Here is a 26177-nt window from a genome sequence, read left to right as displayed (position 1 = left end):
GTGTTGAAAATTCCATAACCTTTACACATTCAGAGGTGAATTAGGCATCTTATATTAAGACAATATTTTACCTAGATATTTCTTAAATCCTGATCATTTTATTTGTTGCTCTTAACCCATTACCGCCGGGCCGTTTCGTCTTTTATGGCGTCAATGCCGGGGCTCTCGAACGCTTAGGCCTAAATCAATTATATCATTGACGCGTATGACGGCACCCGTGCTATCATATTATATAATCGCCGTCTGTGGCCGGCGGCCGGCGGCATTGGGTTAATAAAAGCAAATTGAAATATGAGTAAAATGAGCTAATTATGTAATAGTTTGGTTCCCCCCCTGCCCCCCCAAAAAAAATCAAAATCATATTAAAGAAAATATGCAAGATATTTAACATTATCAATGTCAACTCCTAATTCCATATTTGTAGGCTATCAAATTAAAAGATTAAAGCTAAGAAAATAACAGATACAAGTGGCCTCAAATTATAACTTGTTCACCTATGCACAATTGATATTGCTGTAATAATTCAACTGCTTGAAAATCACTCAAAATATGTTAAAGCAAGCTCTGGATATCAAATGTGTTAAGCCACGTCCACACGGTTGAGCAATGCCCGTCGGGCACGAAGGCTTTGCCCTTGTACGAGCAGTTTCAGCGGGCAAACCATCAAACTGTCCGCTCCCGGCGCCAATGGAGGGCAGTGGATCTAGGTCTTCCATCACTGCCAAACGCACGAGGTAAGGTGCAGGCAGATCCACCGACTACCACGTTAATAGTACACCATGCCCACACCGAGTACTAGTGCATATTGGTCACGACAAGAATAATGCTATCTTCTTTCGAACTATGGCGTGAACCAAGGTGATCGTACCGTAATGAACCACTCGCTCACAACTACTGGCGTCCGACTGCCCTCCAACCACCAAAGACAGCTGTGTGGACACTTATGCGGGCACAGTCTGCAGACTTTGCCCTGCCAGGCACAGCTCAACCGTGTGGACGTGGCTTTAGACACCAAGAAGTTGGAAGCTTGCCCGATTGCTTTTTGCAAGCTCCCATAAAATACTCTTAATAAGCCACATTTGTCATGAAATTGATCAAGCAATACTTGAAGCCGTTAAACTCAAGTCTGGCTACATTTTCAAAAACGTTTTTTCAACTATGGCTTGTGATGTCATATGTAAATGAAGGTCTTAAGTACACCTGATAACTATTCTACCCATGTTATTCAGTCCACTTCTGAAATTTAAGAGCCTTTTGGAAAGATCTAACCTAATCTACACACTAATACTCGCCTATTGCTTCCCCCCCCCCCCCCCCATGACATCACCATTGATCTTGACCATATCTAGTCAACATGGGCTTTATTAAAAACTTAAGCCTTGCTCAAGATTTGGCATGACAAAAATGTGGCAATACAAAGCTTTACTAGCTACTCTAGCTCTTCATTCTGGAAATTACTGTAAATTTATAAATAATTTAAGAAATATGTCCCTCTTCTATTTGGTCTATTTCTCGCTACCATTTCATTTAGTATTTAGCCTAAAGCTCTTCCTCTGCATATTGAAAACATCAATTGCTTTAGCATTTAATGCTTCAGCCTGAATATACTCACAGAAGGTTTCTTTTACCTAGTGCTCTTTACATGCCAGATGAGATACGTGCCATTGTATTTCATATTTTCTGCCCTAAGTGAGGTATCAAAAAATAAAATGTAAACAAAAACTATAGGCATTCACTGAAATGAGTCAAAGCATTCCTTTATGTATGCAACCCCAAATGCTTTGCTGTAGACACACCCATAAGGACCATAGAAATGAAAAAGGAATTCTCAAGAAGGGAGTTTATTAATCGAAGAGACCGAAGCCCATGTCGTCATCAGACTCTTCTTCTGGCTCTTCAACCTTCTCTGGTTTCTTCTCTTCAGCAGCAGCTGCAGCAGGGGCACCACCAGCAGCAGGGGCTCCACCTCCACCACCAGCAGGCATGGATCCAAGCTTTCCCATACCTTAAATATTTAAGGGTTAAGAGTAATTAAATATGGAATTTTATTTCTTTAGCAAATTAATCCACAAAAATGATGAATAAAATATTAAAATACAAACACTGTACACACCTTCAGCAATTATGCTCTTGAGATCCTTCCCATCGAGCTCTGATACAACTTTCTTGGCCTTATCAGCATCACAGTCAACACCTACTGAATCGAGGATCTTCTCAATATCCTTGGCAGAGGCAGTTTTGCCCCCAAGGGCAGCCAGACAGTAAGCAGCAACGTAACGCATTCTGGAAATTTAAAAAATTGTTAAACAAGATAGTTAACTTATAGCCAAGTATAAAAAAGGATCGAGATTTCAGTACCATGGTCAAAATAATTGATATGTTTATGTATATGCTCAAACAATGAGAGGGAAATGCAAGAGCAACTTGTCTTTTTCAATAAAACATACACGGTTTTCTAATAAAATTGGAGAGAATCCTTTTTCAATTTATATACAAGAGAAAAGAAACTACCAGAATGAAGAGGATAACCTCTACATTAATAGAATTATTTGCAACTGGGCAAGTTTTAATTGTGAGGCTCTTGAAAACCTGATGCTTGAATCTTGCATTAGTGATAATGGTCTTAGTCAAAACTTTACAAAAAGACACCAGCAAAGCCACTGATAGGCAAGTCGGCAAAAAGATTGGTGCTCCCCTTAACCCATTCACGCTGGGGCCGTTCTGGCTTTGCACGGTCACAATATCGGGGTTCTTGAACACATAAGCCTAATGCCTCGAGATTCTCAGACGCACAAGCTGCGAGCCTGGGCTGCCTGCTCGCTCAACCCGAGCGCGCGGCTTTCCCTCATAGCTCGTCTCGGGCACCTGACGCGAAAACCACAAAACGTTTAATCACTTCAACTGGCTCCAATGGGTTAAGTCCACCAATAGAACAGCAAAGAACTGCTAGAAATGAAAGAACTAATAGCAGAGAAGAGCACTATAGACTGGATTGCTGCAAGCTGTATGACTAGCTCTTCAAAATCAGCTTCCAGCACAAAAGTACCTCAAACAACTTTGCAGTCAGCCAGTTCATATGAACATGAAAAGAAGAGTATGAAAAAATGCTTTTGACCTATAGACTGATTGATGATCACATGAGTGAAGTTACACAAATCAACCCCTCCCCCACTCAACATTGGGGTTTATGTACTGGTTTCATACTTTTTTAGCCTGTATTTCCCCATAATTTCCCAAATATACTTTCAAGTCCTACTTTCAAGACTGTTGAAGTTTAACTATATTGAATATTATACAAATTAAATATATCTTGAGGATGATACCCCTGTAACTCAGAATATTGCATTTTTCCTGGGAAATTTATATATATATATATATATATATATATATATATATATATATATATATATATATATATATATATATATATAGATAGATATATAGATAGATATATAGTGAAATATATAACATGTAAAGGGCATTTCTAAAAGCTTGATGATGAAGTCAGTCTCGCACACTGTACTTGTCTAGACTGTCGTGGGAGGCTAACTGGGGCTTAGCCACATAACTTGCCCATTCACCAATTTTTTCCTTATTGACTTTATCACTGCTGCCCACTATTTAAAAACTATAATTCACTGCATTTCTTTATTTTATGTTTCAAGTCCTTATCATACCTATTACAATAACCCAAGGTAGTTTTTGAAAACTGAGAAATCACTGGATACCTGAAAGCGACAAGGAAAATAGTACATAAAGCCAGTCAAATGGAAATTGAACATTTCCATTCAGAGCACTTTTGCAAATTGTTTATAAAGAAGGTATTTAGCAGGTTTGAAGCGCCAGCAATGCATTTTATCTAAGTCGCTCACGATGATAACAGTATGATGTCAAGCTTACACTGACTTCATAACTAATTTCCGCGGTATCTCAACTAGTTCGTGTGTAAAACTTAATTCTGGTTGAAAGCGTCTTTCCTTTCACGGTTATATATTTCTTCCATTTTTATTCAAGAAATTTAACATTTCATTTAACTGTGGATGTGCATATTTGCTGCCAGGCGATTTGATAGTTATTCGGTCATCCTTCCTTGAGGAGCGCCGGTGAGAATTTTCTTGTTTTTGTTATGTCCATTATCGGACATTCTTTGATCTATTTTGTGGCAAAAATGGAACTACGGGACATCAGTATCTGTCTCAGTGTAATATCTGAGCTCATCAATTACCCCAAGTGTTGAAATTTTGCATTTTTGATGGAAGCAATCAAGATGAAATCGCCGAAACCAAAGAAAGGTGCAATATCACTTGAAGGTTTATGGTTTTCTGACAGAAAATTACATGCTGAAAAACATTAACAATGAGGGAATATCTTACCATTCAGAACCCCCCTGGCTAGGGGGTTAGGTGGGGGAAACAGAATGCAATATTTAGTTAGCGCTTTGGTTTGTAGATCTCAATTAATGGCAGACACAGCCGATTCTAAGTGTATTTGTTGTTTTTTACATGCTTGTAGTACATATTCATTACATTTAAGCTTGTTTTATCCTGTAATTTCCCTGATATACTTCATACCCTCCCCTACTATTGGGACTTACAATTCCAGAAAGTCATTTGCGGTGGAAAACTATAGCAGATTCATGCAATACACATCAGGAGGAATTGCAGACAATTGAAAGTTGCGAGATTCAATGGCTGTACAAAAATGGACATTACCAATTTTTAAATCATGCTGCATTGCTAAATACCAAGATATTGGTATAGTCACATACAGTAGATATTACATGCGTTTCCACCCCTATACTTCATAATCTGAGTCTTAAGTGGGAAGATATGAAATATGTCAGGTTCAAGCTTCATCCTACACTGGTAAACAACTGACTGATGCTTTGGTTTTGCCAAATGTGCACTTACTTGGAAAAGAGCCATCTATCAAAAAATCTGGATGTTCATGGACTGATTATCAAGGTTAACTACTGTTCAGTTCCTCTGTAGACGACACCCCAATAAGGGTTATGGTAAACTTTCCGAATAATGCAGTGTTACTACACCCTCCTGTGGACCTCCCCTTTTCAGGGCACTTTGTGAAACTTATGATACGTAATTAGTTCCATAGAAGAAAAAGCCCCGACCATGAATAACATTCACAATGCAGCATGATGACAGCAACCGAGACCGTCTCATTCCTCAGAAACTAGGACTGATAATGATGCGACCACTCACTAGAGGGCACTATAATTATAGTGTCAACATCGAGAGAACATAACAGTGCACGCAGGTAATTCATAAGGGGTGTCTAGTCCACACTACATCAGTAGTCATAAATACATAAACACAGCCATGTTTGAATTTCAGGGCAAGGATGGTGGTTTGAGGTATTTTGCATAAGGCATGTTGCATGAAGTGCCCTAAATAGGAGGGTCCAGGGGGAAAAGCCCTCCCTTGGCTAGGGCTTAATTCAAAACTAGGCAAAGTTAGGTAGGTAATTGGGTTAAGATTTTTTATACGAAATATGCCCCGAAGTAGGACAAGGTAGCACAAAGTGCCTTAAAAAAAGGGACCCTGATTGTGGGCTCATTTGAATTCCCTCCCATACATAATCCCCTGCAATTACATCCGATTTGGACATTTTTCCGAGGTGCTGGAAGGATGCAGTTGGTGGAGGTCATCTTGTTTGTGAATCTCCCTACTGCTTCTGTCTCGATTTGCAATGGTATTGAAGACTTAAATTGCTATGTTGTTTTTCAATTTCATTATATGGAGTCACCTCATTACACCTTTGTCACAACTCATGCATTCAATGGCTGCACATAATTAAAAAAATGACTGCAATATGTGTCAAAACTTTTGCCGGTATCAATCCTGTTTAAATATCGCGGGAAAACAATCTTACTTCATATTAACTTTACATAAGAGAAAATATCAACAACTTCCGGCCCACTAGATAGCATATTATAGCACCCATGCTAATAGTTTCTCAAAAACAATTAGAAAGTCTTCAAAACACAAAACAAACCTTCCGAACCCCACGTGTTGACAATGATGACAAAGTTACACATTTTCCTCGCCATTTCTCTCATTACAGGACAAAATTTCGCGTAAATAACAACAACCACAAGTAGAAACCCTATTACCTTTATATATCTACAACCCAAAGACCAATACCCCGTAAAAGTACTCACATTTAGGCCTTGAGGCACGAAACGTGTCCGCTCAACACGAATAAAATCTCACGAAGGAAAGACGAAAATCCCCCCCTCGCCGCCTCCCCCTCGACCGGTCCGTTGGTTCGTTTTTGCCTTAATTTTCTCTATATTTTTCAATAATGATTTTGTTATATTGCATAGTCTGTGTGGCTATTTTATAATTGTGGTGGTTTTTATGGTTTAGGTAGGAATTGTTACTCTTCTTCGTAAATAAAGAGGGTTAGCAAAACACAGTGTCGTGCACCCCTCCCTCGGCGGGAACACGAGATCATCTTAGCCAATCAAAACTCAATAAATTCTATTTTGACTAATTTGATTGGCTTATAAGGAACAGAGCACGAATAACCTCATGATTATACAAATAAACCAATCAGAACCTGGGAATTCTTACGCCCCGTGATCTGATTGGCCCAAAGTGGACTTGTCTCCTGGGCATGACGAGTTCCAAAGTGAACGGAGTCAAAACATCTCCTCACATGCTGTGCTGAAGAACTTCGTCAGGAGGGAGAGAAATGTCAGTTTCTTTCGGTATTTATCTCGGGAGTAGTTCGTGCTGCATCGCCGTCAACAAGGTAAAGACATTTGGCTTCCTTCTCTCATGTGAAGACCGTGTTTGGTGTCTTGTGACACTTAGAAAAGATTGTTTTTTTTCGAAGGTGACCCTCGTGTCCTGTAGTACTGTTATTGGGATATTTTGTTTAACTTTATTTCGTGTTCTGAATTCGTCACCCATAAAGCCCTCTCTGAATATGTCAGGTAAGATGGAAAACTGTGTTGTTGCAATTGTATGCATATTGTCATTATTAAGAAGTTGCAAATTTCCCTACATCAACTACAATGATCATATTTGTTTTTCTTTAAACCTAGGTGGTATATTATTTAGCAAATTGTTAACCCTATTGTTGAATACTACTTTTAGGAAAGAATATGTAAATACAAATTTTAATACCATGTGTATGAGGTTTAGGTATAGCTACAGATTATATGTTCAGATTATTCAACAAGATGATATAATAAAACTGCATTTGTCAATTGTAGTTGAGCCAGAAAGACTGGTGCTCATGCTAGCGGATTCATTGAGTTATTCTGCTGTTCTTGTATCATTGCTTACAAAATATGCAACTCATTCAAATCCTTTGCTACAGACCTGAGCTCTACAGCAAAGCTTATTGATAACACAATGATCATTATAGTAATGATGAAAGTAGTTTTGTAATAGTATAAGGAGAGATCAGTAATTTTCTCATTATTGTTCACTTTGATCATTGTGCAGATGTTTGTTGTCCTGTATTTAGGTTTATTTCAATACTGCAGTGTGGAGAGTTATTGCTATTCCTTTGAAATTAGAAACATGAGTTATTCCCTTGATGCCGGGAGTCTATGTTTACTTGGACTGTTCACTATTGTTTTGTTTTATTATAAGGATATCAAATTGATGGCTTTGCAAGTACTTACTAACCAAGGTCTTATTTTCTAGGCCTGCCTAACCTCACCTGTTTTCCCCAGTAAAAGTTTATTTTTTGAAAATTGTTTGTTTTTATTGCTGTTACTGTTTTTAGGATTATAATGACAATAGGAATAAAAATAATTATGTAATTATTATTATGATTATTAATATTATTATTAATATGATTATTATTAATATTGTTATTGATATCAAGATATTATTATGTAGAAAATACAAGGAATTGGTAAACGGTTGAAGATACAAAGACCAATGTAAAATATATTAACAAAACAAAACCAACCACAAGACCGTGCATGTGCCTGGCATCAACAGGTTGAAATGATATATAGGAACAAAGGCAGTTTTCTGATATATTGGTAAAATTTATAAGAGCATTTTTTAAGCAAATCTTTATTTCCTTCATATATGAGGTATGGAATTCTTTTTTTTTTTTTCTTTTAAATCATGTCAGATTATAACTGTGATAGAATCAACTTGGCAAATTGTTCCATTAACCCATTCAGGCCAGGGCCATTCCAGATCTGAATGGTCAGAATGCTGGGGTTTTCGAACGCATAAGGGTAACGCCTCGGGATTCTCGGGCGCACTAGCGGCGAGCCTAGGCTGTCTGCTTGCTCACCCTGAGCGCTGGCCTTGACCAAATGTCTCGTCGCTGGCGTCTGACCCAAAAACCACGAAATGTGTCAGCGCGAATGGGTTTGTTAGGTAGGCCAAAGGCCATCCACTAAAAAAGGGCCTTTGATATCCTAATCAAAATTCTCAGCACTCTGCTCAGTGTTCTTCCTCATCAGTGTCTTACCTCTTTGAGCCAGGGATAGATACAGTGCCGAATCTCCAGTCAGTTCAGCTAGATTGATGACAGGGAAAAATGGATCTATGGCCTCTTGTGTCTCATCAGATATAAAGCTGTTCCGCAGGATCTGCCAACAAGTGCTGATAAAGATGTGATCAATCTTGTTAACTGTATTGCTTGTATCATTGAACCAGGCCCAACAGTGTAGGCCAAGGGCACTGGTACAGAGATCCTAAATCTCCAGGAATTTTCAAAGCCTTGGAGAAGGAGGCTGTTCGTGGTATCAGCTCATGATCCATGAGGACTAACAGACATCTTGTAGCCACTTTGATCATATTGAGTTTTTAGGTGCAGTGAGCTAGAGTTTGAGAATATATGAAATATACAGGAAAATAATTTTTTGCAATGATGACAAGAGGAAACATTGTTGTTTTAGTTCATAACACTTTGTGTCTGCCTGATCCTTATGTATATGGTAGAACTTTATTCATATTTTTGATTAAGTAATCCAGGATATTTTATGGAGGAAAATTCAAGGAACAGTCTTTTATATTGGCTAATTCTGACAAAATAGAAAAGTGACATGATTTCCTTTTCCTGTTCCTTTCTTTCATGGTTGAATCCTATATCAGATTGTGACTATATTATATCCTACAGGTGACATACAATGACAAACTTTTATTTTCATTTTTATGTAAGAATTTGCATATAAATTAAAAGTATGATAAAACAACCAAAGATTTGCGTATTTACTATTATTTTCTTGACTTATGGTATGGAATATGAGTCTGTTCATGATATATTAATTAACAGGGTAATACTAATCAGCATTTGGTATCATAGGTCGTTATAACTAAATGAATAAATATGTTTCTAATTTCAACAAACAGACAAGGTAAGTATAAAAGTGATCTGACACTACTAAACACCTTTTGTGGGAGGCTTTAAAATCTAACACTTGCATTTTTTTTATTGGAACTGATTAGCTGGTTATTTTAGCAAACTGTAAAATCTTTAGATTTTCTTTTCAGTTATGCTAGTGAATGGAACGTAAATAGGTAGTAAAACACTTATTTAGAAGCCCAGTTCTTTACATGAACCTGCATAAAAGTCATGAGTGTTTTTGTTTCTGGCTCCATTTCTGTGTAACAATAATGATGATCAGAGAAAACTAATAGGATGAAAATGGAATGATAAGGTTGATCAGTTTCAATCAGGTATTCCTTATTAATTTTCCTGTGACACAAATGAATGTCTTTCATTTAATTATGTCTTGACAGGATGGAAAATTTGAAGTTGTGGCCAATGCCTCTGGAGACAGAGTTACTCCTGCAGTGGTGGCATTTCATGAGATGGAAGTGGTGAGTTGCAGTCAAAAGTTATAGAATATTTTTTTATGTATATGTGATATGCAAGAATTAGGGTTACAAAATTAAAAGCACAGAATATTAGAATAAATTGTACTATGAAAAGTATGGAAAATCATGTAGGAAATTTATTTTAGGTAATAAATCTTAGAGTTCAATCAGTATCTCTTTGTAATAACCAGGTAACAGGACTTGCAGCTAAGCAAGGAATCATCCGACATGCAGCAAACACCATTCAAAATGTGCTACGCAGTGTCAGCTGCAGTGAAGATGAAGGGGCCTGCCAGGCCAACATCTCTTGTTGTCCTAAATGGGAAAATGACCAAGTGTGTTACTCAGTGCAGCGTGGAGAGAAGAATGCAACCATAACTGCTGAGGAGGTTTTAACTAATATTTTTACTCTTCTCAAAGGTATTAGACATGTGTTTGTTTGTTTTTCATTGCTAATATACAAGTTACATTTTGTTGTGGTTTTGATTATTCAGTATTTTCTTTTATCCTGAATGTTGATAACATCATCAGTGGAATTATTTCCTTTCAGGTATTGCCATAAATCAGACAAGTGAATCAGAACTGCCTCTTGTTGTAAGTGTTCCGGCCTGGGCCAGTGAGGCAGCTGTGGATGTTGTCAGGAAAGCTGCCAAGAAAGCTGCTTTTAATGTGATGTCCACCATCAGTCAGCCTGTTGCTGCAGTCTTAGCATATGGCCTTGTAAATGACAACAAAAAGAATTTGTAAGTTCATAGACAATTTTGTGTTTTGTAATTGAAGGAGAATTTTTTAGGGAAATTTTGAATACCTTTGGTAGGCCCCACATTATTGTGAGGTTATAGTCAACACCTTAGAGGATTCATTGAAATACTTGTTATAAACATGCTAGCCAAACTCATATAAACCCCTATGTCTTGTACTTATTTCTTACACAGGATATATCTTAGTTGAATGGTAGGTCAGTTACCTGGGAATATATAATATAATATCTCCTAAGTGTGACTGTGAAGAAAAGGTATAAGAAGGTTTTGTGTCTATTGAGCATACACGCACGCACACATATACACATGAACTTACACATGCACGCATACATATGCACTTACACACATGCACTCACACACACACATTTATATATATATACATACACTTTCTGGATTCAGGACAAGATTATAAACAAAGATACACAAGCAACCTCTGTCCTCAGCTGATGGCATTTCACCTCCCTTGCACACACATGCAGTCATCTCCAGCTCATGTAAAAGGAAACATTAACAACAATTCCAACATCTTCAAAGGAAGTTTAAGGATTTAGTCAAGAAGGAATACTGAATTAATCAGCTATCTGCATGTAAAGAAGGAGCAGTGATTTCCTCTCATTTTATTATCTTAACCCTCTCTGGACGGGTGGCACAGTACTGTACCGCTCATTCAAAAGCCCAGTGGCCGGGCGGCACAGTATTGTGCCAGCCATTTAATTGATTTAGGCCTAAGAATTCGAAAGCCCCGGCATTGTGACATTCAAGGCTAGAATGCCCCCGTCATGAGTGGGTTAATTCTAGGAATTTTTAAAAATAATTTTGGCCATAATTTTAGGAAAAACAATGTGACTGTGACAGGTAACAGGACTTAACTAGATGTGGGACTACTGAATAGAGGAGTTGTGGTAGTATGGGTGCATGGAGATGTATAATGTTGAGGTATGGGGATAATAAATACCATTTTTGTCCAACTTTCTCACTGCAAATTTACATTTACCTAAATTTACATGAAATTATTTACCTTGTGGAGCTTACTAACAAAATGGGGTCACAAAGTGATTCTATTTTAGATATAATAATCTACATCAGATATTAACCCATTGCGGATGGGGATAGATTCGCTTGCCAGGATAGGTTTTATTTCAGAGCGAGGCAGCTTGAAGCAACATAATTTGAATCATCCCACTCTCTTTCAGTCACTCATTGTAAAACTAGATCCATTTTTGTGTTTCATTTTTTGTGTATTTTATTGAGTTTAGAGACTTCTATGTGCCATATGACAGGCTCTATCAATGCTGCATTTGACTAAAATTGTAGTATATGATCCATATTAGCTCATTATTTTCTTTATACCCAATGTGATAGAAGTATTGCTGTTTTATGAGAGGACAAAAAGCAACTTTATTTTTTCGTATTTTTGTGCTGTCATGAACGAATAAGAAACATATAACCACCTACAATGAAGATAACATGAAGAGGTAGGGAAGAGGAAGGAAACCTGTGCTTGTGACTGTGAGTGCCACAGTGAAAGGCATCCATATTGGCACAGGAGCACATTTTAGACACTGGGTATGGATTGAGTCACCTTCCTCTTCTCATTCTGCCTGGGCATCCTTCATCGGTGGTACTTTAGAGCAAGAGGTTGTCAACTAGCTATGTGCCATCACTCTAAAAAGATAATGCTTGACTGTGGATGGGTGCTATTCAAGACTCTCTCCTGCTGATGCTAGAAGAAAGTGGTGCCTAAGGTTTTGTACATTAATTTAGCTTAAAAACAACAGGTGACGTGTTTTTTAGACATGCACGACATAGGAGCTCTGGGCTTGATGGCAGGCATCATCATGTTCAGGAATTTTGGATCACTGTGTTTTATTGTGCTATGAGTAATGAGTGAGTCATAATTATTATAACTGCTGTAATATTAAGCATAATGGGTTTCACCTAATATCCAAAACCTAGATGGCACCACTTTCTTCTAGCACCAACAGGAGAGAGAGCCTTGAATGGCACCCCTCTACAGTCTCTAGCAAGCACTAGCTTTATAGAGTGATGGCACATAGCAAGTTGCCAACCTCTTGCTCTAAAGTACCACAGTTGCCAAATGTGCAGGCAGAACGAGAGGAAGAAGGTGACTCAAACCATGCCCAGTGTCTACAATGTACCCTGTGCCAGAAGGGATGCCTTTTACTGTGGCACTCACAGTCATAAGCACAAGTTTCCCTCCTGTTGCATATGTTTTCATGTTATCTTCATTATGGATGGTTATATAAATGTTTCAAATTTGTTCATGACAGCACACAAATACGAAAAAATAAAGTTGCTTTTTGTCCTCCCCTAAAACAACAATACATGTATCACGCTGAGTATAAAGAATAAAATGAGCTGATGTAGACCCTAATCTACAATTTTAGTCAAACTGCAGAATTGATAGAGCCTGTGTTATGACAGATATAAGCCTCTAGATACAGTGAAACACACAAAAATCAAAAGACAAAAATGACTAGCTTTACAATGAGTGACTAAAAGAGAGTGGGAAAAGTCAAGGTATGTTACTTGAAGCTGCCTCGCTCTGAAATACAACCCATCCTGGAGCCTGGGTAAGCAAATCTATCCCCCATCGGCAATGGTTAACCACTTATAGGAGTTCTTACTAGCTTGTAAAAGATTTAATATGTGCTGAAATATCATGTTTATGTGACTAGATACAAAAGTTAATAGTTAAGACTTATTACAGGGGAAACATTTGATTTTCATGATTATTTTCCTCACCAGACAAGTTGTTGTGCTACACTGTGGAGGTACAACCATTGTAGGTTCTGTGGTCGAGATTGCTGGAGGATTAGTAAGTGTGAAAGAGTCGATCACATCATCCTCAGTTGCAGGCGATTCCCTGACAGATTTACTAGTGCAACACTTTGCCAAGGAATTTTACGCGTAAGAGTTTTTGGGTTGAATCAATTATTAGAATAAGTTATCCTATCATAAAAGAATATTATTGTTGTGGAAATGGAAATTGGGATTAGTGATTGAAATTTTGAAGTATTTAAACTTTATTAACAATTACACATCCTGTTGTTAACATACATCTGCCATTTCACCTCAGGAAATACAAAGGTGACCCCCTGGAGAGCAAGCGATCTAAAAGGAAATTATATAATGCTGCTGAAAATTGCAAGCATGTCTTATCCACAATGGGAACAGCTCAGGTAAAGGCATTTATGTATGATAAAGAGATTTCTTTGTAAGCAAATCTAGATTTTGTGATGCATTTCTTCATATTGTCATAGGCTTGTACATATCCTTTATATTTACCGACTCTTGCATTTCAGGTCTATGTTGAATCTCTATGGGAGGGCGTTGACTTCTCCACAACTCTCTCTCGGGCACGCTTTGAGGGCATAGTGTCCTCGGCTCTCTCAAGCTTTCTGCAGCCAGTCAGGGAGGCAGTGCAGAGGTGTGGCTTAACAGTGGACAAGATCCAGAAGGTTTGTATACTTCTGTTAATTTATAAGAATCCCTTAGCACAGCAAAGCTTTCATCATAGATACTATATTATTGATGAGTAACCTTGATTATTTGGTTATTTTGATTTGGGCAGCAGTTATTTTAGATTTCTATTCTCTTGGTTATTTATCCACATGATTCTTTATGGTGTACTATATATATATACATATATATATATATATATATCTATATATATATATATATATATATATATATTTTTTTTTTTTTTTTTTTTTTTTAGTGAATTTCATCAAGTCCAATAACATAAAAATTATGGTTTGTTTTACCATGGCAGATAATATCTTAAGTGAATATGGGACATATATAGACTGTTAACCCTTTATTGACCCTATATGCTTCCCCCCCTCCTCCAAAAAAAATCTATATATAAAATTTACTAGTAGGGACTTGATAAAGATCCCAGATTGTTTTTCATTGCAATTACTGCAATCTGTACCCTGTGTAATCATGTGTAGTTTTTCATGTTGGTTACAAAGTTATATGGATTACTGTTTTATTGTCATGTTGATGATGAATTCATCAATATGGTCATACATCACTAAGAAAAGTATGAATGAATAGAAGGCTTCAAACATTTTGTAGCCAGCAGCTGACTGAGTGTGGTCGCCCTCACAGCTGGCCATCAACTTCAAATTGCTCTGCTCTGAGAGAGGGAGAATAGGCTAATTCATCAGATCTGATACACACAACTGTAATGTGTTATCATTGCTAATCACCTGCACTTTGAACTCTAGGATGAGCTGATTCCTTATGTATGAATTGATATGTGAAGATTCTATACTTAATGTGTAGGTATTTGCAGTATATATGTGTCCTACCTTTTCCTTCACTGATTGATGGTCCAGCTTATTCACCGACCATAATTGTAAAATCATTAAATGTTATTTGTTACTTTATTGATTCCTTTCATGCTAAAAAGAATATAAGACACTATTTTTCTTTAAACTAGATTATTTTTTCTTTGTTATGACCCTAAGCCATGGTTTTAATTGCCTTTGAGAATTCTATATTGCAGCTATATTTGTATTTATATCAAACACCATATGAAGTATATATGGTTTCGAAATGAGTTATTTTGAGCCATAACTCTGTAATTTATTTAATTGATTCAACAACTGCAAGTAAGACCACTAGCTATTGCTTCATCACTTCCATGTTTATGTTTCAAACTCCAAGCTAGCTTTTAAAAGTAAAACAATGTGTTTTACATCATCCTGACTAAGAGTGTAAACAAACAAACAAAGGCAGCAAATTGGTTAACATGCACACAAACTTGAAGCTTCCTTGCTGTCTTTTACGATGTGCATTTCCCTTTATGGAACTGATGTCTTCTCCTTTGTACTGTGCTATCAACATGTGGCATATTTATAGTTGTTGAACCTTTCTTAAAAGAAATTCCATTACTACTGGTATTTTGCAGTAATGATGCTAGCATTTAGGAAGAATCTAAAGATGGAGAAATGTCCTAACAAAAGGGAATTTTATCGACAGGTTATTCTCAGTGGAGGCTCTGCAAAGATACCCAAACTGCAGCAGTTAGTTAGTGACGCCTTCCCTCAGGCGGACTTTTTGTGCAGCATCCTTCCTGATGAAGTCCTTGCTGCTGGAGCTTCAACTGAGGCAGCGCTTCTCTTGGGACAGCCAATGCACTCACCTCTGGCCTCTACCACAGTCCCGGCTCTGGCCTCCTCAATCTTTTGCATGGTAATTATTTGTTCATTTATTATATTCAGATGATTTTTATGTGGTTGTAATTGAATCTTAACTTTATTCTATTTGTCTGGTTCATAATCTCTTTCTCTCTATTTTTCTTTCTCTTTTTCTCTGTCTCCTTCTCTTCCTCTCCCTTTCTCTCTCTTTCTTTCTTTCTCCCCCCCCCCTTCTCTCTCTCACTGACATCTTCCTTTTTTAACTTAGATTGCAGGTAGCGAGAGCAATGAATGTGTGTTCAGCAGGGGCACTCCTACACATGCACGACATAGTCTGAGTCTTGCCTTGCCATGCCCTGTGCCCTCCCCATGCTCCGTCATCGTCTATGAGGAGGAGACCTTAACACAGACACCAGCAGAAAATGCGGTACTAGCTCAGGTAGGTAATTAAGGAGTCTGTTATTCCGTGGCCTAATATAGTCTTAGGTTGAGGCTGCGAAACATTGTTCTGCTGTTACTGTTATTTCATTTCATGCAACTTTAACCCTCAGACAGGCTACATCTTAAGATGTTCATCCTGAGTTGGGCATCTTAAGATGTGTTATTATTTTCTAGACTTTTGGTATGATATGAGAATATATATGATATAATTGCAAGGGGATACTAATTCAGATGAGATAGTTACACAACTAAAGAAATTAATTGCTTGTATTTTGAAAATAAATGGAGTGTAAAAGTGATCTTCTCCTGGGAAAAATGCCTGTCACAGAAGGGTAAGGGGTATGGAAATAGTTTTGGAGTGATTGGACAAGTAATTCTGGGAATCATTCCCAAATATACCTAAACATTTACTATATGCTTACATTTATCAAAATTACAGATGCTCTGATAATGGTATTAGCAAGAACTTTGTGATACTGTTAAGTGAACTTGTGGTTCATTTCAAACTTGCAATAACAGCCTAATGTATCTTCTGAAATTCAGCTAGATTTTAAATTATTCTCAAACAAAATAACCATTCTATAATAATGACCATAGGATATCATGACCACGGATGGCTCATGTGGTTGCTGGTAAACAGCTTGTGTTGATGCATTGCCATATGTGCCACGCATGTCCCAAGACTGCTATTGTGGTAGTTCAGCGTATTTGATGAGAGTAATGAGTACCCACCACCTCACTCAGCTATTGCCACAGCACTGAAACATAGTGGTGGTATGAGGGAGTTCCAATGATGCTCTTTGGTGGTTAACATGTTATCATAGTCAGTTTTCTTTTATTCACATTACAGTAATTGATTTGTATTGCATTTTTTTTAATGACATCCAATTTTTCAATTGCAGGTTGATGTCACAACATTTATAGAAAGCTCAAAATTTGTTAAGATGGACTTTCACTTGAAGAGGTATGTATTTTTTTGTTGGAGGCTTATACAATAGTTGAGATTATTCTTTGATTAGTTATCAGTCTTGTTACAGTACAACTGGAAACTTTTTTTTTGTGTGGACAAGTTAAAGTCATTAAATATTTTTAGATAGTACATTACATTTGCATGTGGTCATTACAATAATTTTGAGTCATTACTTGTTTTTGATATTCTTGTCTAGTGAGAGAAATTAAAAGGTTGATAAAACCTAATTGTTCCTCTCTTTCTCTTCCCTACAGTGATGGAAGTCTCCATGTAACGTTACAGGAGCCAAAGGCCAAAGTTAATCAATCTTTTATTATTGAAGCAGGTCGGAGTTGAGACAGGTAGTACCTAGATGCATTATCCCTATGTGAAAATTTCAAGCAATCTAATAAATAGCCTACTTATTGCCAACATTGTTTTATTGGTTTAAGTAAGCTAAGGTCCTTTTTTTTTTATAAAGTACAAATTTAGTCTCCCACAATATGTGCTAGTTACACACCCAAGTTGTATCAGTTGGTATGAAAATTATTCCTTGTATTGTCATACATTATGTATATGATAGTTGGGCTGATGTCCTGTCTTTAATATTAAACAAAATACCACGATTAAACTAGCAAAAAAATTGTGTACTGCTTATTGAATATGTAAAATGTGGTAATACCATCTTTAAAATATTGCTGATAATAGATGAGAAGAGACAAAAAGCCCATCATCTAGTTTCTAGATCATGGTTGATTGTGAACAGACAGTCTGATTCAATGCACATGGGTGCCTTAATATACTGTTAACCCCATAACGCTGGACGATGTTCATGTCATGGCTTGGCTGGTCTTCCCGCCAGATTAAGTAAACATTATACCATGGCCGTCATGCCAGAGGATCCCTGTAGCAGCTGCTCGCTGCCTGAACCTACTAATAGGCAGTGATATACTCTGGCGAGATGACTAGGCGCAGCAAAATTGGTCCCATAGTTAGTGGGTTAGAGCAGTATGTTATTATTTGTGTTGTGAAAGATAACTATATGTGGCACAGACTTAACCCATTGGTTGCGGTATTAAAAAATGTTTGTGCAGTAGGATGGCTGTTTTACATGTCTGGCACGGTGCCCTCCGCATCTATGACCGACTCTGCCTTTGCAGCAAATTATGCTCTGCTAATGGGTTAAAAGGAGAGGTTGAAACTGACCAGTGACTGTGCCTTCAGCTGTATCATAAAAGGTTTCCTCCAGTTATTCAGGAACAAGGGAAACAGATAGGTGTCTCTAACTAATAATGAATCCCCATTTATGATGGTTTGGTATACTTAGACTATATGATGGCAATTTTTTAGTTTCCCTCCTGTAGATGGACTTCAGCTCAGCCACCTCCTGTCTTTAAAGGGTTAATGTTGTAACAGCTACAAGGATGTACTCACTAGGTTCTTGTGAACTGCAATGGGAAACTTTCATGTAACTTTTTTTTCTCTTACCTCAGGAAGAGACTCTCAGCACCCTCAATAATACACAAGATATATATGTTGGGTAGTTTTATGTGATTCCTATTCTACATTTTAATTTTTGTTACACTTTACAATAATTGAATTAATTTGCATAGATGACTTTTTTTAGATTGAGAAATCTTATTGAACGCATAATTATGACATTACCTGGAAACACAATGCATGATTTGGTTCTTGGTGAACTATTAGGAAGTATTCTAGAATGTACCTATCTTAATAGTAGTTATATGGAATGTTTACAGTGAGCAGTTGACATGGCACTGCTACATCCCTCTAGCTTCATGGTTTGGAATGATCTTTTACCTGGGTATTTCTTGTAGGCAAGGAATATGTTGAAAGGCAAATGTCTACATGGTTTTGTGTACAGATTAGACATAGAGTGAGACTTGGATTGCCCTTATGACTTTGTGATAATGACTAAGGTTTCTCAAGTGTTGAGTCACCAAGGATTCAATAATTCAGTTCTATTTCACCTTACCTTACTTGCATATCTCAATACATGAATTTTAAGGAGAAAATGTTTGTTTCTACTAACAATACCTTTACCAATGCGATTATTATTGAATTCATAATGTTATTATGAATGGAGTAAGTAGTGAAGTCAGGTAAGACTGCTAGTTGACTTGGTAACTAAGCCCTTGTGGAGCCCTTGTTTTAAAAAAAACTATTTGAGAGGTTTGTTGTTCTGAGATGAAAAGACAATAGCTTTCAAAATAGCTGATTTATTAAAAATTTTAGTGCAAAGCTAATTTTATATAGATATGAAAGGATACAATATCATAATAGAAGCACTTACAGCAATTGTGGTGGACAAACAGGATAAGGAATATTATTTGATTTTTTTAGGACAATAAAGAACAGAGGGAGTGAGTGAGAGTGAGTCCGAGTCCGAGTGTGTTTGTGTGTAATAGAGAGAGTGAGTGAGTGATAGAGAGAGAGAGAGAGAGAGAGTGATAGAAAGAGAGTGAGAAAGCAAGAGAGACATACAGACAGAGACTGATAAAGTGTCTGTCTGGCTGTCAGTGTGTTTGTGCATGTGTGTATGTGTGTCTGTGGAGGAGGGGAGGGAGAATGAGAAAGGGGAGTGTGTGAATGTGTGTATATTTAACTTGAGATTACTATTCATTCATCCCATTGCGGATGGGCCCATGTAATTGACATGGTGCTGCCATCTGGTAGGTTTGATGGAACAAGGAAGAATCAAGCTTAGCCCGCAAACCATTTCTCTGCCCGATTCTTGCTCGAGTAGACATTAGAGTACTGAAATTCATCTGTACTTTCTTTTGTTTTGCAATGCAGTAAGACTTACAGCGAGCACTGGTATGGCTATAGCATTGTGTAAGCTAATAATTACTTTAGTTTAGTCTTTTAGTCTCCTTAACCCACACAGGACGGGTGGTACAGCATGTGTACCGCGCATTTAAAAGCCCAGTGGCCGGGCGGCACAGTATTGTGCCAGCCATTCAATTGATTTAGGCCTAATAATTCGAACGCCCCGGCATTTGGACATTCAAGGCTAGAATTCCCCCGTCGGGGATGGGTTAAAGGAGGAATATAGGCTTTACACTCGGTGTAACATCACAATGGAAGAAGTACAAAGTTTGACAAACCATTTTATTTATTGTAACAAAGAAAAAAAAAAATCACTTATAGTGCCACTTGGCAAAACAGCCAAACTGGCAATGGCACCTTGTGTGCCTTGTATATGATCAGAAATGTTCATGGCATCAACATGTCCCCATCAGCAATAGGTTAATAGCACCACCAATACTGAGCAAGATTTTTACTTCCAAATTTTAATTTTGCTGCTTTTGTTACGATATGTGCAGCTTTATAAGTGTTATTATAGATTATTTTGATCAGGCTTAAACATACAAGAATAAAATGTATGTAATGATACCAGACCTCAACCAGAATGATAGCTCATTTAGAAAGATTTACATTTTATAACCTATGATGAGGATAAGTGTGTGACCCTGAATGTAATTCCATAGGGGATATGCAGTTCATGATGAGAATTTCCTGAGGTCAGCATTATTTATAAACTAATGTAATGTCCCCATCAGGAAGTCAAGAAAAGAGTCTTCTTGCACACTCATTTAAACAGCCTCTTCATGAATATCTAGTCATCACCAGTTGATGGAAAGGTGCATAAACAATACTATTGACATTATGGTTTGCAAAATTTATTCCATAGTAAAAGAATTTGTACTACTTGCAACATGAAAGTTATTAAAGGAGACAAAATACAGGTAATTACATGTTATTTTGAAGCTGTTTGATTTATTTGAAGTTATGTTTCAAGAGAGCAGAAGAGTTTGTGGCTTCAGAACAGTGCCTTCACTAAATATTGCGTGATTGCCATATTTCATGAAAGAATTATCTTGCCATGATGGAGTTATCAGTACTATTTATCTTTCTCTCTCCTCTTCCCCTCTCTCTGTTTCTCATTCACAATCTGTGCCACTCCCTAACCCTCACCATCCCCCATCCTATCTCTTACCCTTCTTAGTCTCCTCTCTATCCCTCCTTCCTTCCATCCTTTCTTCCCTTCCTCTCACATGGCTTTGAAGAAAAAGCCTACCTATCTGTTTAGAAAGCTTTTATATCCTTAAATATCATTTATGTTTATCTGTCTAGATGCTGTGTAGTTTGACAGTTTGGCACAGTATTTTAAAAATAATTTCAGAATATCATTCCTGATTTAGCAGATTGTGGTTGGAGAACCAAATGTTCGCTTTTATTATTCAATTTCTGATAGAAATCTTTGGAAAGTCCTTACTGTCCTCTCTGAGGTTGATGGATTGAAGGGGTCTATGAAAACTTTGAAGACTGCTATAACACTGACAGATAAACTCCATTGATCTCTCAAGTTGAGTTGCTGGGGGTATAAGGTGGACCTATTCTACTCTTAAAACTTAACTAGATTGGCTTGACTAGGGGCCACTAGCAAGGCACCCCAGATGAGTTTTATTTCAGAGTAAGGAAGCTTCACACAATGTATCATGACTTTTGCACTCTTCATTCACTCATTTCAATGCTAGAGCCCAATTATGATCATATTTTTATTTTGAGGCATATGTGCCATCTCAGCATTTGTCAGTGTTGGTATAGACTAAAAGTGTAGTATTACAAAAAGTAACTTTCTTTTTTTGTATTGTCACATGAAAATAAATCAAAGAAATGTTGAAGAGGAAGTAGACCTGTGCTTACAACTGCGAGTGCCACAGCAGAAAGCACAGGCAAATTGCAGATACTGCACATGGTCTAAATCACATTCCTTTTCTCATTCTGCCTGCACTTCCTGCATCGCTGGTACTTTAGAGCCGGAGGTCAGCATCTTGCTGTGTCATTGCTTTCTGAAGATAGTTTTTGGTAGAGACTGGATGGGTGCCCTGCAAGATTTTCTTACTTCTAGTGCTAGGAGACAGTGGTGCCATCTCCTTTAGGAATTGAAATCAAGCCCATTTTGACAAATATGCCAATCATAGTAATTATAATTGCAATTGGCATTATCTGTCACCAAATAGAGTTATTACTCATAATGAAGTAAAGAATCAACAGGCTAAGATGAACGGATGGAAATTTGACTTTTTGCCAGGTCTTGTACTCATTAATGGAAGCTTATATCTGCATCATGGATTTCTGATAACTCATTAGTAGGGTACTTTTATTCGCAAAACAATAAATTGAGTTACTGTTTCTTGAACTTTTGTTAAAATCTACAATGCAGAACAGTATTTAGTCATTCCTAGATCATGGAAAGTGATTATGCAGAAAAAAATGTTACTTTCATAGCAAAGACAGTTGAAAAACAAATATATGATGCAAGTGAATGCTGTTGTCTATTTGCACATTTATGGAATTTATTGTGTTTTGTCATAGCTATAGAATTATGGAGCCATCATCTTAATGTTCATCATAGTTACCAAAGTCTGGTTTTGGTTTGTGTCCACCAGTATTCACTTGGTCTATAAAGTAGGATTTGTCAAATGAGGTATTTCACCGAACTTCTAATTGGATAAGTACACAAAGGTATTCATGGATTAGTTATATTTTTTCTCAGACTGATTTGGCATTGTGTGATGAAATACCACTACTATGTTATTTGGTTTTGTTTACATACAGCCTCCTTGGGCAAGTCTATAATAAATAGTGCAACCTTATAGTTATACTTGTTTCACAAGAACTGCCTTGCTCTTAATTCACTTGTGAAAGTAGATGTTCTGCTCAATCCCATTGACCTGGGGCCTCTGGATGGGAATGTTCATACGTTAGTGAAGGCATTGGTTGCTGACAAAGTAATGTACGAGGTCAAAGCTAGTATCTGGACAAATGATTTAAGATTGGCTGATATGCTTATGGATTAACCCACTCACGACGGGGGCATTCCAGCCTTGCATGTTACAATGCCGGGATCTCGAACGCATAGGCCTAAATCAGTTAAATAAACGACGCCGTATGGCATCACCCAGCGAACGGGCCTAGAATGCGCGGTACCGTAGTGTACCACCCGTCCAGAGAGGGTTAAACAATGGCTGAGTCTAGTTGTATGCTCTTTTCAATCAGTTATTTTATCAGAATGTAAACCCATTGCCTGTATCATATTTGGTGGTTCTTTGGTACTATTGGGCATAGTGAGTGAATGGTGAGGTTTTGTAATGATGTAAACAGAACACAAGCATAGCAATCACAAATGTCTCTGGTTACTTTTCTAATACATCACATCACATCTTATTGCAGGTACACATTTCTGCACCTGCTCATTTGCTGACTCATTCTCTCTCTCTCTCTCTCTCATTCACTTTCCATTATCCTTTGCTCCCTTGTTGGTTATCTTTATTTTTTTTTCAATTCTTTTTGCATTCAAAATGTCTTTTCTTAAGGTCTGGATTTCTCTTCTTTTCCTTAGCAATAATTGGATTATGACCTTTTTAGTGTGTTAGACTTGATATACAAATTTTATATATATATATATATATATATATATATATATATATATTATTGATTTATTTATATAAATTATAGAAATAAGAAATTACAATTGTTGCTGGTTACAAAATTGCCCTGTTTGTTTTGGGAACATTTCAATGTTGCCACATAAATGATAAAGTATCTGTAATCATTTTTTTTACTGTGCTGATATTTCGAACCAAAGTAATATAAACAATTTTGCCACCATTCTTAATCTAATTTATGATTGTTCAGTTTATATTATCTTCAGAATTACATCACACTATCATTTCCTATTATAAAATTATTTGTTTTGTTATCCAAAACAGTATCTAATCACACTTGTTATATTATCAATTACGTTAAAGGTATATTACTTCCTCTTCTTTATGATTTAAATATTGTATAGAAGAATTTGTTTGTGTTATGATATAGGCTGTAAATAGTGCAACTGAAAATTTCAAGAATCACTTGAGATAGTCTTAACATTTTTCTAACTGTTTACTTCCATTCACTTCCAAAGCATATATACAATGGACATCTCTCTCGTTCTTCAGAAGATCATAATTTTAAAAGGATTATGAAAAACGTGAAAGACATTTGAAACATTTTACTATCAATTAAGAGGGTTTGGGTATGGCTTGTTTGCACTGAGGTGAGCAGGGGCCAAGACCCCCGTCAACCCTGAGATCTGGCACAGTACTGCCGCCCAGAGTGACACAAAACACATGGTACAGTATGCCGCAGCCAATACACTCTTATGTAACAACTGAATACCAGATGAATTTGTACACTTGGGGCATTTGGTGTAAGGTGGGCGGCAGGTCTGAGGAAGGGGGAAACGGCGTCACCCTGAGTGGGGTGTCATCACTGTCAGCAATCAAAACACTCTACAATACTTTGTATGCAGAGCAACAGGGGGAGCCACAGTAACATTTAGTCACCTTTAAAAGGATCATTTGGTCAAAAAGGCATACATACACATTACATATTCAAGATAGTACAACAAGGGTAGATAACAATAACACCAACAACCAGGTGGGTGATGCTATATACACCAGTGATCGCAACACATATATGGCAGCTCGTGCCATGTTGAGCAGTGAGCGTACACTAGCATAATGGAGTCCTATCTAGAAACCCTCAAAGAAAAAGGGTCTCTAGATGAACCACTATCACAGTTTGGTGGCCTGGCCAGATCTGGGAATCAGTTCTGGCCATAAGTCACCTTCAATACCACACAATTCCTGGTCCAACCTAGATTCTAGGCTGGCCACCTTATAAAATAATTTCCTAATAAAATTTTTAAAAATTAAGAATAACTAGTTCAGATATCCTTATGATCTTAGACATCACTGGTAATGAAAATGTACACAGATAAACTTGCCACAATGACAAGTTAGATCTCACATAAAAATAAACATGAAAATATGTACTAGTTTCTCATGATAACAATTAATGATGATGAACAATGAGTGGGTGTGAATGTGAGCTAGAGTAGAGACTGGCTGCCTCGCGTGTGGCCCACAGCTGAGGTATGGCTTGTACTCTCCTGGGATTGTCTCCACTTGGTGCACATCAGGGCTTGCCAGAGGCTACAGTGTGAGCCCCAGCCATCATTCCTGCTACTGCCGCTGGTGCAGACACAACGACAACGGGCTTCACTAGTCCGCCCAGAGCACCTCCTGTCAGAGAGGTGGCATACTGTGCTGGTACTAGCGGTACGCTCGTTGCATTTCCTCCTACTGCAGTTGCTTTTAAGCCCTTGGTTCCCACAGTTGTGACATTGCATGGTACCACAGCACGCTGAGGCTGTGAGACAACCAGTGGTGCAACTAGAGGTGTACCTATCCCAGACACCAATGTTCCCATGTTGCTACCGAGACCAGACACCAACTGCGTGATACCTGCAAAGTGGTGGCGATATATTTAATAATCTGAAGAAATTCACATAAAATGGAATTCTATGTTATTATAGATACACATCTCATTTTACATTATTTGATAAAGTTCACAATATTCCGTAAACCAGTTTCTACGAAGAGGAATGGCTGCTAAACATATCCACACAGCAAAGAATCACTCTGCATGAGTCTTTAGTTACTCTTACAAAATTAATCTAATCAAATATTAATCGAGTGCCTTTCTTCTGTAAACTTACCATTGGCATGAGTAATTGGGAGATAAGATGGTATAAGAGAGGATGTGGCTGCCTGGCTAACCTTCACCGTTGCTGTTCCTCCCACACTCAGATTCAGTGGCACGGTTGTTACTGTTCCGTTAGTACCTGGGAGAGAGGAGGACCATTTTACAATATGCAAGGTACACTTTTTCAATGAATAAATTTTACCTTGCCAATGACTGACTTCCTCAAGACGTAGAGGTATGAAATCAAGAGCTTACCTTGAGACTGACTGAGTGACCGGGCTGTAGTTGGGACAGCCAGGTGAAGGGCAGACACGCCATTCTTGTTCAGGGCCACCATCATGGGGCCTGCACTTGTTTTGACCTCCTCTGCATTATCTGTCCTATCCAAGCCTTCTGCTGCAATCAGATTTGTATG

At 37.6% G+C, this 26177-nt stretch overlaps 3 protein-coding genes across 7 annotated transcripts in view; 1 reads left to right on the top strand and 2 right to left on the bottom strand.

Annotated features, from left to right (window-relative positions):
• Positions 1-1825: 1825 nt before the first annotated feature.
• On the bottom strand, positions 1826-6223 carry LOC122265892 (large ribosomal subunit protein P2). The gene is made up of 3 exons (XM_086545845.1): positions 6179-6223; positions 2114-2283; positions 1826-2005 (listed from the first exon to the last, which is right to left on the bottom strand). Exons 2-3 carry the CDS (start codon positions 2280-2282, stop codon positions 1845-1847), a joined length of 330 nt encoding a protein of 109 aa, XP_086401971.1. The 5' UTR covers position 2283; positions 6179-6223; the 3' UTR covers positions 1826-1844.
• A 392-nt stretch (positions 6224-6615) lies between these two features.
• Positions 6616-17575, top strand: LOC122262571 (heat shock 70 kDa protein 14). Its single transcript, XM_043030593.2, has 11 exons — positions 6616-6774; positions 9744-9824; positions 10013-10241; positions 10372-10564; positions 13352-13513; positions 13683-13785; positions 13909-14064; positions 15596-15808; positions 16022-16192; positions 17097-17158; positions 17419-17575. Exons 1-11 carry the CDS (start codon positions 6715-6717, stop codon positions 17498-17500), a joined length of 1512 nt encoding a protein of 503 aa, XP_042886527.1. The 5' UTR covers positions 6616-6714; the 3' UTR covers positions 17501-17575.
• Positions 17576-24209: 6634 nt separating this feature from the next.
• LOC122262573 (uncharacterized) overlaps positions 24210-26177 on the bottom strand; it is a 104921-nt gene continuing 102953 nt past the window's right edge. For 3 of the 5 annotated variants that reach the window (XM_086545842.1, XM_086545844.1, XM_043030595.2), the window contains exons 5-7: positions 26018-26158; positions 25776-25901; positions 24210-25521 (exon numbers count right to left, since the gene is read on the bottom strand). In XM_086545842.1, the coding sequence (XP_086401968.1) occupies positions 25193-25521; positions 25776-25901; positions 26018-26158 (596 nt within the window). In that variant the 3' untranslated portion in view covers positions 24210-25192. The remainder of the gene's footprint in view (positions 25522-25775; positions 25902-26017; positions 26159-26177) is intronic. The other 2 variants (XM_086545843.1, XM_043030596.2) reach the window with 1 other exon arrangement.

This window comes from Penaeus japonicus, unplaced genomic scaffold, assembly GCF_977035675.1.
Source record: "Penaeus japonicus unplaced genomic scaffold, GWHDUDI00000001_assembly GWHDUDI00000017, whole genome shotgun sequence".
In the NCBI taxonomy this organism is placed as follows: Eukaryota; Metazoa; Arthropoda; class Malacostraca; order Decapoda; family Penaeidae; genus Penaeus; species Penaeus japonicus.
The sequence above is the reverse complement of the archived record's forward strand: the minus strand, read 5'-3'. Positions and strand labels throughout refer to the sequence as shown.

Bases quoted from the DNA above. Each gene is read 5' to 3' on its own strand.
- LOC122262571 (XM_043030593.2), top strand. From the start codon at position 6,715: ATGTCAGTTTCTTTCGGTATTTATCTCGGGAGTAGTTCGTGCTGCATC. The intron at 14,065-15,595 runs GTTTGTATACTT...TTTTATCGACAG, and splicing joins CAGTGGACAAGATCCAGAAG to GTTATTCTCAGTGGAGGCTC. The intron at 17,159-17,418 runs GTATGTATTTTT...TCTTCCCTACAG, and splicing joins ATGGACTTTCACTTGAAGAG to TGATGGAAGTCTCCATGTAA.
- LOC122265892 (XM_086545845.1), bottom strand. From the start codon at position 2,282: ATGCGTTACGTTGCTGCTTACTGTCTGGCTGCCCTTGGGGGCAAAACT. The intron at 2,006-2,113 runs GTGTGTACAGTG...TAAATATTTAAG, and splicing joins CAAGAGCATAATTGCTGAAG to GTATGGGAAAGCTTGGATCC.